At 43.3% G+C, this 11,813-nt stretch overlaps 1 protein-coding gene and 1 non-coding gene across 2 annotated transcripts; both read right to left on the minus strand.

The window, feature by feature from the left end:
* Positions 1-701: 701 nt before the first annotated feature.
* On the minus strand, positions 702-4,059 carry LOC101768515 (glycerophosphodiester phosphodiesterase GDPD6). Its single transcript, XM_004982405.4, has 8 exons — positions 3,912-4,059; positions 3,279-3,460; positions 2,368-2,551; positions 2,206-2,280; positions 1,968-2,077; positions 1,673-1,891; positions 1,433-1,588; positions 702-1,320 (listed from the first exon to the last, which is right to left on the minus strand). Exons 1-8 carry the CDS (start codon positions 3,922-3,924, stop codon positions 1,084-1,086), a joined length of 1,176 nt encoding a protein of 391 aa, XP_004982462.1. The 5' UTR covers positions 3,925-4,059; the 3' UTR covers positions 702-1,083.
* Positions 4,060-8,138: 4,079 nt separating this feature from the next.
* Positions 8,139-8,211, minus strand: TRNAR-ACG. The gene has a single exon. It is a non-coding gene; the product is annotated as a tRNA-Arg (tRNA).
* Between the last annotated feature and the right edge of the window lie 3,602 nt (positions 8,212-11,813).

An 11,813-nucleotide genomic window follows, 5' to 3' on the forward strand; every position in this document is an offset into this window, starting at 1 on the left:
TATCAAAAAAAAACATAGACCAAGATAACATCCAAATTCAGCAGAATTTTGAACACTGGTGTAGGCTACCATTTTGATACAATTGTTTTTGAGCTAAGACAAGCATGCTGCTCGAGTGAATGGAACACGTAGCAAATTAAAGTGATCTTATCCAACTGTTTGTTTTGTAGCCATAGCACCAAATGCACGATTTAAATGTATCCCAGTCATGTGCAATTCATCAGCAATCTAGATAAGTCATATTAATGGTGACTTGGTATATTGAGACCATTTAAATGTATCCCGGTCATGTGCAATTCATCAGCAACAAGGTGATACATACAGTAGCTAGCATATTTGTCATCCCCAAAACTTACCATGGCATGTAACTTCATACAAATAAAACATGCATTAAAAATAAGTAATCATAGAGCATAAAGAGGTGTGGAGGGCAACCTTGGCCAGCCTCGTGCCATTTTGGCAAGGCCAAGGGAAGCTCTTCAGCCTTCCTTCTTTCTTTCTTTTCATGCTCTTTCTCATTTCTAAATTCCAATAGTAGATCATGTCGATGCACTTTAAGTGAGTGAATGCCTGAGAGGGAAGCAAGGATTATCGAAGAGACATCAAGAGCAACTTGATGCTGCATGAATAGGAAATGCCTGTACATCCTGGTATGGTTAGGAGTTCAGTGATCAACTAGAAAGTGTGGGAGTTGAGTCATATTTTTGGAAAAATACATGTTCATCTCAGGACTAAGAACATGATAAGAGTACTAGTCCTAGTATTCGGAGCCCATGAAGGAGGTACCTGTTCGAATAGTAATACAAACACCTTTACATCATGCAAGAACACACAAACGGTGGCCCAAGAGATGGACCTAATGGGTACTTGTGCTATTTTAGGACCTTCTGTAGAGGCTAGCGAATTGAAAAAGCCCTGTTTTCAGAAAGCAAAATTATTGCATGTTAATCTGAATCTATTCTGCTATACAGTTGGCACATTCGTTGCGTTGTTGGTAACAGTTACATAGTGGTAAAAGCAAAACAGTGCTTTCTGGTGGTGGCAAGCAATGATATAAATCTGAAAAGGGAAGGGAACCTATGCTCAGTATCCATCAGCCTTCAACATGTTGGCGATCTCATGCAACAGTGCTTCCGCATTCTTCTCCTTCTTTGGGTATGGTGTAGTCCATTCTTGGTACTTGTGCAAACTACCAGTAAAATCAGTGAATAGCCCATCGACACCGATCTCATTGAGCCAATACTCATATTCGACATAAGGGTCTTGATTGAAGTTGAAGTGCAAGTATGAATTCTCATTTCTGAATGTGTAAGGATGCACCTGTAACGTTTCCATGATTCGCGGCATCGTTATCTCACAGAGTACGACCACATGAAGGATAATATTTAAGCAATAATGGAGAAATATGCAGATGTCGGATAAAATCAGTCACCTGAAGATTAAGAGCATGTGCTCGTGCGACGAGATCGGTCGGCTGTCCTAAATAGTTATTCTTTGGAGGAACAATTGTATCCTTCCATGGACCAATTCCAATAACATAATTTCTTATGAATGCAAAGTAGGCATTTGAAGTTATCTCATAGTATGACTGCAGAACAGAAACTGGTTCTTAGATGAAGGCTGGCGGAATGTCGCATAACATGAAAGGTAAAAATATTAGTATTGATAATACCTGATTGGTGTCTTGAGTTCGAACTGTCGTGTCATCAATTAGGAACACTTTAGGAGAGTTTGTCATATTCGAGATGTAAATGAGTGAAGTTGGAGCAAAGGATTGTATGAACAGCGGTTGCTTGAACCAATCTTCAGACATATATTCACCTTTATAGCCATATTTCAGTAGTATCTCGACAAACTTATCCTCAAAATTCTTTCCGTTTGACCACTTGACCTGAAGGATTATATCATAGTCACATTCGTTATGTAAGCAAAGGTTCTTAAGAGTTTGTAAGATCAAAGCTACTTACATGTTGGTTGATGAAAACAGGATTTTTGATCTCAGGATATATCCCGACAATCCTGTCGGCGTAAAGCGCAATCAAGATATACTCCTCAAATGTAATTATTTGGTATTTTCCTGTAATCCAGTACAAAAGCATTATTAAAGATCTGCATTACGGTAAAAAGAGTGGATGGAAATCAACTAAAAATACACGTTTGTCAGACACAATCAAATTAAGAAACAAGGTGGAGACGAAAGTATACCATTGTACCGTTGGTCCCTGAAACTGTACCGTTGTTTCACCCTCAGTGATTTAAGCTCTTTAAGAGTAAAGTCCACTGGAAGCAAACATAACCTTACAAGTCACCATAGTTTCACTGGAACAAATGTTGAGAATCACAAAAATAACAGTGTTATTAACATACCAACAAACCATCCGGTCATTTTTGCTCCTTCGACTTCATAGGTTCTCTTCCTGTTGGCAAACTCCCTCCGGTTCGCAACATCGGTTGTTGCATCCAACGTTACATCATGAAAACAGATCAGATGTCCATCCTTTGATGCGAGTATATCGGTCTCGATGAAGTCTGCACCCTCTTCAATAGCTCTCTGCAAAAACCGATGCGTATCTCTGAGTTTACATTAACATATTGAGCTGGTTCGCGCAGCACTGAAGACTCCCGCAGAGCTGGTTCGCGACATCACCGACGAGGCCAACCTTTGGAGCGCTGCCGGCGCCAAACACATTGCTGCTTTCAGTTGGCCGGCGCCAGGGAGCTAGTTTTCAGCCAGTTTTTCTTCCTTTGTTGTAAACAGGCGTTTCGGTTGTATTGGTTTCAGTCATGTAACAATCAACAATGTATTCTGTATGCGTACGTCCGGTAAGACCCGCATTGTAACAAAACTATATTTTAGTCTTCTTAATACAAAGATATGCAGCTCTCCTGCGTATTCTAGAAAAATTAACATATTGAGCTTCAATCTTTAGAGAATCTCTAAGAGCAGTATTCTATTCTGGAACGATCTCAAAGATATTGCCGTGGCATATTTAAGTACTTTTGTTAATTACATCCAATGTACTGGTGTCTCAAGGGACACAGACCATAGTTTACTAGGGTGTTGTAAACTACAATATTCGTGTAATTGAGTTTCATGTGCCAATAAAATATATCAGTAGTCGCCTCAGAATAAAATATATCAGTACATGTTTGAGCACTTTTCATGTCGTTTAAGCTTTGCTTGTGCAGTTTTAAGGGCGATATTGCTGCCTGTATGCAAAAAATTACATAGGAAAAAAAATCAATGTCAACATGTGAGAAAAGAAGAATTTAGTTACCAGGTAGGCCGCTGCTGTCTCTTCGGGCAATTCGCCATTTGAGCCCCTGTGGGCAATGTTGTGAGGTCTGAATGTCTGTAGTGGCTTCTTGTGGTTTACATCCAGCTGGCCGTGGGATGTTGCAGCAGGGTTGGCTTTGGATCCCCCAAAAAGCAGCACAAGGACAATGATAGAGGTGTACCCTGTCAAAGATGCCATCCTCTCCGGTAGTTAATAGACAAGATCTTTGACACTACCGAAGCATTGAATATAGATGAACTACACATGAATTTCTTGAATTTTCGGTTAAGCACACAGAGGAAATCAGGAATCCTCCATCCTCATTCGTAGCAACTAAAAAAGGCAGTGAAATCAATAGAAAAACCAAACTGTTGCCTAACTCTCGTCTCGCATCTTGCGGATCATATCGATTTCTCAGGGAAAAAAGAGGCACAAAGATTGCCAGAATCACATGGAACTTTTTGAAGAAACCGAATCACATGAACTAGAGCATTCTATCATTGTATCTGTTGAAAGAGCATCGCAGGACACTGAGAATCTGATAACCATACAAACATGAAACCGACCGACGCTCGAGCACCAGAATCGGAGTAACAAGAGGGTGAGAAAGGAGAAGAGAGAGATGGAACTTACAGGAGGAAGCCATGCTGCCTCACGTGCTCTGCTCGCTGTCTCGGAGCAGCAGAGTTCACGCGGCAGGCCCTCGAGGGATACTCATGCTTCTGTCTGCGTGGGTGGCGTCGACGAGCTTGTTATGTAGAAGCAGGAGAGGCCTGCCTGCCTCGGAATATTCGCTGGAGACCGACCGACCGACCGGCTCGTGTTGCAGCGATTTGCGACGCTGTTTCCGATTCTGCAGCTATTTTTCTGCGCCAGGTGTGAATCAAAGACAGCTCTGATCTGAAACATGTGCCTTATTAAGATACAGTTACTTGAGCCCCCTGGGACACGGCATGGAACTATTCGTTCCATTTCCATAATAAGTTTTTAGTTAGTGATGGAGAATGAAGGTGATGGACGATGGGCAACCCCACCGGCATGTGTAAATGTCTTAAACAAAAGGAAAGAAACATTGCTCTCGTGAAAAGCTAAAAGGCGAGGGAAATGCTCACCGAATGTTTGCACGTTCTTGGAAGAGAGAGACACCAGCCGTCTTGTGTGCGTTACAACTTGCAAGCACGAGTACGGACACCACGGGCATGGGGATGAGGGCAGTGGCCAGTAGGCAATGCTGTCGCCGTCCAAGGCCTGAGCAGTCGATGGCCGCACGGTCTGCACTCGTCAGTCCTCTTGGCAGCCTCGCCAGTCGCCAGGTCCGCGTCGCTTGTGCAGGGGCGAAGACGTTTGCGAGTCGTGTGATGCGGCAGCGGTCCAGCATTTCAGCGGTCAACCAAAGACACCTCCACCCGGCCGTGTCATGCAAGTCCGCGGAGGCTTGGCCCATCCTAGACGAAGTGCCTGCCCTTGGCAAGAGGAAAGCCTGATGGAGACTCCTCACTTGAAAGATTCTAGCAAGCGAGCGTGCGTAAACCTTTGCATCCAATCAACGATAGGGTCAAGTCTTGATGGATATGATTCTGACTCCCTGTATTTTAGAACATCAAGAGATGGTATACAAATACAAAACTCATCTAAACGGCACTGGGATAACATTCATTTGCTTGTCAAGCGCACACCAAGGCCACGCCATATACATACATAAATGTGGAATGCCTCAGCCCTCTTGCTTCCTTCAGTAAGCAATCAGCCATCAGCATTCATCATTCGTCATTCTGATGATGATTTGAGAGAATGGGGTGCAAGTGCAGATCACAACTTCGAGAAAAATTTTAAGTGAGCCAGTGGCTGTCGGCAAATTCCCATTGCGCTCAAGATACGCAGTGACAGAAGATGCTGCCTATGGACGGACATACGAAAGAAAACAAAACTGATGGCAAAACTAGCTTACTCAGATGCACTCCTTTTTAGACCAAAATAGATTTCATATGCGTAGCAGGGATTCTTGGAACATCATACTCAACTCACATAATCCAAGTACAGCAACTCCAAAAGGCATAGGCCCAACAACAAGGCTTACATCACTGAATGCCAACTAACTCTAACTTTTAAGCGTGTTTAAATGGCCATCAGATCACCAAAGTTGCGCATCAGGAAAACGGATCCAGCAAACAGACCCACAGCCTTTAGCAGCTTCTGTAAATACGAAACCAAACGAAAATATAGTGTAGTTAGCATCCAATCCAGTGGTAAGAAAATATACTCGTGGAGATCATTAACAAAAACAAGGGCAATAATTAACAATGATAAAAAAGAATTATGTGTTTGGAAAATCTTGTATACCTACTAAGTTGAATGCCAAGACTTTGGATTCTGGGCATAAGTATGGCTAATATTCTGCTCAAAATTTAAGTAAAAGATAGACTAGTAAATGTGCACTCAAAACTGTCCACGCAGATAACATGCAAAGCTAAAAATTATTCCATCACTGACTAGACACACTACCACTTTGCAGCCCCTAGGTTGCAAACTTCATCATTATCATCCAGTCACTCAAGTTGGTACAACAGCAGCAACTGCCATACCGAAGATAACATCCTTGGGAGGATGCTAAGTCAAATCAGATGAATTTGTCGATAAACTCCACTGCTTCAAATTCAACTACTGGCCCACTTAAGCGACCCCTCTAAGCCATGCACCACCACCCTAACACCTTTAGGCATAGATTAGGCCTTACACACCATTGATAAGCTCTAGCAAGCAAATATATAATATTAAATGTAACTTATATGATTATATCTAAAATCAAACTCAATAGTAATGCACCAACAATAGTATAATCACCGATGCTTCTTTTCTTTGTTGCAAGTTTAGACTCGCGCACAACTATTATAACATACATAAGGTACAGGTATTATATTTCTGTCTCTGCCAGCTTATTCAATACAGGTATTACATTTCTGTCTCTACCAGCTTATTCTACAGGTATTATATTTCTGTCTCTGCCAGCTTATTCAATACCTGTATCTCAAACCCATTTTATGACCAACAAACAAGAGATGGAGTGTTGTGAAATATACACATAATCACGTAAGAGCACTCTAGAAGATACATGTATGTTTCTTCTCAAAATCCAACAATAATAGAAAGAAAAAGTTGTTTACTCATAACAGTCAAATAAGAAAAATTGGAGATACTAACTGGTACATTATCATCTAGAATTCCAAAACTAAAAATAACTGCTAGACAAAATTGTTCTGAAGTATGAACATTTTTGACAAAGTGTCCTATTTAGTATGAAGTCTGCTACGTTCTAGGCTTGCTTGCTCCAACAGAGTAATAGCAATGCAATAGAAAAGTTTTCAAGCAAGTTGCACAACAGTCGCCACACAATCAGTACAGTCTACATTACGGCCAGCAGTGAGAGACAAAAGCAAGAAATACAAATTGTAAACAATGAGATTATCTCATAACCTTTTGCAGTACAAAGAATAAAGTGCAGCATATATGCAGGCAAACAACTGAAAGCTAACTCTAGCCTCATCAAGGATGTAAAAAGAAAGAGCTGGAGAGCCAAATGACACTACTCAAAGTTTTGAAACTAGTAGCACCCAACAGGTACGAGCTAAAACAATGAGACCAAATCATTCCACTCTTGTAGTATGATCATGATTTAAAATTGTCTGTAGCCGCATTTTGACAAAGATACTGCAAGGCCGTAATTGCACTGAGCCCAAGCCCAGCACCATGTATCATGCAAAAGTGTTGGGATGTCACTCCCCGTCATTTCAGCAACCTCACAACTTCAGCAGTATCAAACAACAAAATCCAAATCAAATTTCAGTAACTAGTGTCATGGTAAAGCATGGAAGAAATTTCAGTTAGCTGGCATCGTAATCAAAACTAAAAATTCCACCCTAATTATCTAGTGTCTGTTGAAGGTTTCCAAGATTACCGGACTAAATGGATTCACAATTCGTTGAACTTTTAGGAGGTTAGGAACAAAATACACATACAAGAAAGCTCACTGCAGCACAGGCGGAAAACCTATCCGTGCAAGCAGAGAGAGCATTAATCGCAGTAACTAACATCAAACATAGCAACAGTCCATACCTACGTCTCCGCGCGTACGAGCTACGAGGTACAGCGGCAGCCGCGCAGTCGAATCAAATCGCTGCAGTGGGAGAGCGGCAACAAGGCTACCGGCGCAACGGATTCGAACGACAGGACTTCACACGAACTAGGGAGAAGAACGAGATTGCGAGAACAAGAGGAGGGGCAAGCGGGATGAGTGGGGGAAGGGGGTACGGACATAGTTGAGCGCCCACTGCTCCTCGTCGTTGACCTGCGAGTCCCAGAGGGCCTTGAGCTTCTCCACCGCCGACGCCGCCATCTCCGGTCCGCTCGGATCGCCTTCCTCCAGGGGTTAGGATCCGGTGCTTAGGGTTTCTCTCTCTCTCTCTCTCTCTCTCTCTCTCTCGGGCCTCTTTCTTCTCCGCGGCTCCGCGGTTTCTCGACGACCCCTAATTCTTGGGCCGGGCCCGTTAGTCGGCTGGCTGACCAGAAAGAATCCGGTTCGGATCTGATTTCTTTTCTTTGTGGATCTGAGACGACAGAAATAAAAACATCCCCTCGGATAAAAAAGAAGCACAAACCTTACTCTGGTTATGTTTTTTTTTCTGACTAATTTGTCGAGTAAAAATGGTGTCGACTTAACAGTAACGGAGCCTAAAGTGCTGAAGCAACTAGCTCTAAAGAAAGGCAGATCTACGTGTTTGAGAAAAAAAAACTGATTTTCAAGAGAACCAAGTAAGGAATAGATGTAATTGAAGGGAAAAAAAGTAAAACAAAAAAAAACATAATCGACTCCGCTGGGGATCGAACCCAGAATCTCTGGTTCCGTAGACCAGCGCCTTATCCATTGGGCCACGGAGTCATTTGATGCTTTTGTATATGATAGTGGTTAAACATCCTTTTTGTCCCCACCCCGAATGCATTAGTCAGCTTTGGGCTTGAGTTTCCCTTCTTTTTTTTTGCGGGTAAGGTTTGCAGTTTCTTCTTATGTGCCACGGAGGTGACCAGTATCCGTATCACACTACAAACGCCTAGAATATGGGAACACCCTAATAGCAAAAGAAGAATAAATGCAACGCCCGGATATAAACAGGAGCGAAGACAGACAAATTATTTCCACAAATTTATGAGTTAAATTTTATATGGAGGTGGGTATAAACGGGCCATGGTGTTTTTCTTAGGACTAGTCATATGTATAAAACTGAGCTCTATATTATATAGGATAGATAATGCATTGCCTGTCTGAGCTCAATTGTTTCTCTATATATAATATTATTTGATGAAAGAGTATGAACATAGCTAGGTACACTATCGTACATTCATATATTTAGTGCTTCTGAAGGACCGAGACGGACAGCCAGAGGGGAGGGTGAATGGGAGCCTTTAAAAATTATCTCCGAAAACAAGACCTATGTCCTGATTGCCACCCCAAACACACATCACGTCTAATCGCTAAGATGACACAAGTCAATTAGAGACAAGCTCACCTTAGGAACGATTAGATATGCTCAAAGCAAAGCGGAAGCAAAGCTAAACTGAGACTCTGAAAAGCTTGCACAAAAGATTCAAGCCAAAACACTACTAAACCATTACTCGACTAAGCATGCTAGAATTAATTAATGACTAAACAAGATTAACAAGCAAGACTACTGAACAATATATCCTAAAGCATGCAGTAAATGGTTTACTATTGAGAGTGACACATCAAAAGAAATTAATCGTGCTAAGCTGCTACATGCATCTCCAGAACAAACATACAGTAGCACATTGTACTACTAGCAGGCAAAACAGATCATTTCACTCAGAACTAATTAAAGCCGAGAAAACAAGGCAGCCGAGATAAGCTAAACAACAAAGCTTAAACAATAAACTAAACAACTTGCAATGATGGCATTGTCATTAGTCATTGTATTATGAAAGTAACATTTCCCTCAAGATAAATTCACCTGTTGTGGCCATTGCTTACCTGCTTACCTGATAGAGAAATGCTGAGCTTGAGCAGGGGACTCTGCAGCTGTTGCTACGTGTGATCACCTGGCCCGAGTAGCTGCTGGCCAGCCTGCTGGCTGGTCGCTGGGCCGAGAGCCAGCACCCGCCTGGGCTGCTTGCTCCCACGGGCAGGCCTGGTGCAGCTGCCTCGCCTGGCTCCTCCTTCCTGGGCCGGCTATGGTGGCCTGCGCAGGTCCCACTCCCGGACGCAGCGCAGCGGCTGTCGACGCAGGCGCGCGTGCCTCGCATGTTCGACAACCGGTTGCTGCACACGAACCCGAACAGAAGAACAGAAGGAAAACGAAGAACACCGCCAAACTTTGATTCCAAAGTACTCCCCCCAGACACAACGGATGGAGACAAAACTTGAGCTGTAGAAGCACCCATCAAGGACTAATAGATCCATAAAAAAGATTTCGAAAAATTCAAGTATCCATCGTGAATTTTGAAGAAACCCGAACGCCAACTTCGAATTCACGCTAAATGCGTGAGGAATTTGAGAGAGGGTCATATCATAGTTGCTCACAAGTATCCTAGCAGCACAAGGATCCTAGCAACAAAAGCTCCCAACAAATCTCACGGAATTTGAGCTCAAACATAAAGAATGAAAATTCCCACGAAAATGCTAAAAAACACGAAAAAGATAAATTTCAAATACAAAAAGTATGGAACAAGATAGCACGGAATTGATCTTTGGATTACTCCACCATATTTGGTTACAAGCCACTCTTAAGCACAATCAAAACTAAAATGGCAAAAAGATCAAATCAAATATCTCGCATCTCTCTCCTTCTCACCTCCCAAAGACTCTCACCAACAAAATGAGAAGCCCACCACCAAAAAGCCCAAGAGATGTGTGGCTGTCCAACAACCCACTCCTCATATATATAGGCGCTAGACAAATGTCCAAAACATCCTTACATTAAGCACATAACTCAAAACCCCTAGGGACAAAACAGTCCAACTTTTTATCGATATATCGGATGGACCCAACGCCTTCACGACTTCACTTCGCCTTGACGCAATCTTTGTGATGGTGCCACGCGTCCTCCGACTCAATACCGTCTGGCCGCACCGGACTCATCCCCCGGTTTTGAGGTCAAACCCTCTTGCACGTCACACACGACGTGACTCATCGATGTCTACGCGTGTCCGTCCTCCGCCAAGCCTTCGACGCCTCCGAGTCTTTCGCTCCCACTCTCGGGCCGCCTACTTGACTCGTCTCCGTCCCGTTTGACTCGACCGATGCCGTCTTCATCCCAGTATACTCTTACTCTTTCGTGCACCATGTGGATCACCCATGACTCCGCCCGGACTCCTCGGGTCCCTCGGTCCAAGTCTACTCGTGTCCACCCTTCATAGCCCTATTACATCGATACGAACCTTTTGCTTGACCTTCACCTCATGCCGTCGACCGTCATGTCACATCCTACACCTGCACATCACAAGCCAAGAGACACAACATACAAGATATATTTTACACACACCACAATACAACGCACTCAACACAACACCTCCGGTTAGCCGTTAGCATAAGCATGCACATATGAAATATGGACTCAACCGGTAAAGCCTCAAATTATCCGGTCAATCATTCATCTCAACTTGGTCTCTTAGCTTCCATTAATTATGCGCTTTGTACAATTCATAACATGATCGAATGTGCATTTTTTGATCAGTCTCCACCTATACATCGTCTCGTAAAAATACATATATATCCTTCAGTGTCCACTGCTACAAGTAACCATATTTAGATGAGAGAGGAGGTGTGATGGAACACTAACAGTCCATGGCTTCATCTCAGCTCTCTGAACAAGTTATTGTAGGTTGGGAGGCACCGGGAACACCAAAGCTCTTGGAGGGGACCATCAGTGCTGATTGGCCTTGTTGTGTCGTAGAAACTTCATGGCAAGCTTAGCAAAATCTGGTGGTAACGTGGCAGCCACCCTGATGACGTCATTGGAGTCCGCCGTGGTATCGAAGATACAGCTTGTTGCTGGCCGTAATGAGCCACGCCAACCTGTGGCGCTGCCAGAATGTGTGGCGGAAAAAATTGACGCCAACCTTTGGCAAGAAAAACAACGGGAAAACTAGTAGAGTGCTATGGCATTGCCAAAAGTTGGTAATCAACCAAGCAGCACTGTAAATTGCTGTGGCTACCAAAGTTTGTGGCGTGGCTCGTTGTGGCCAAAAACCAAAGCGTCCCCGGAATACTCATGTCAGCGACTTGCTCTGTCCGCGACATGATCATGTCTCACTTCGTGTAATGTACACCAGATCGACCTCACCCCTCATCTCATCCGGGAGTGCTCATCTGGATGCAAGGGCAGGTTGGCCTGGTTGGACATCGGATGTGCCATGAAGGGCTTTGAAATCACAATCAGTGATTCAGTGCTGTGTGCGGGCCCTAATCTTGCATACCTTTGTACTCTCAAGCTTGTAAATTCTAACATCTTTAGATCTATTACAACCTAG

The sequence above is a fragment of the Setaria italica genome, chromosome IX (assembly GCF_000263155.2).
Source record: "Setaria italica strain Yugu1 chromosome IX, Setaria_italica_v2.0, whole genome shotgun sequence".
Lineage (NCBI taxonomy): Eukaryota > Viridiplantae > Streptophyta > Magnoliopsida > Poales > Poaceae > Setaria > Setaria italica.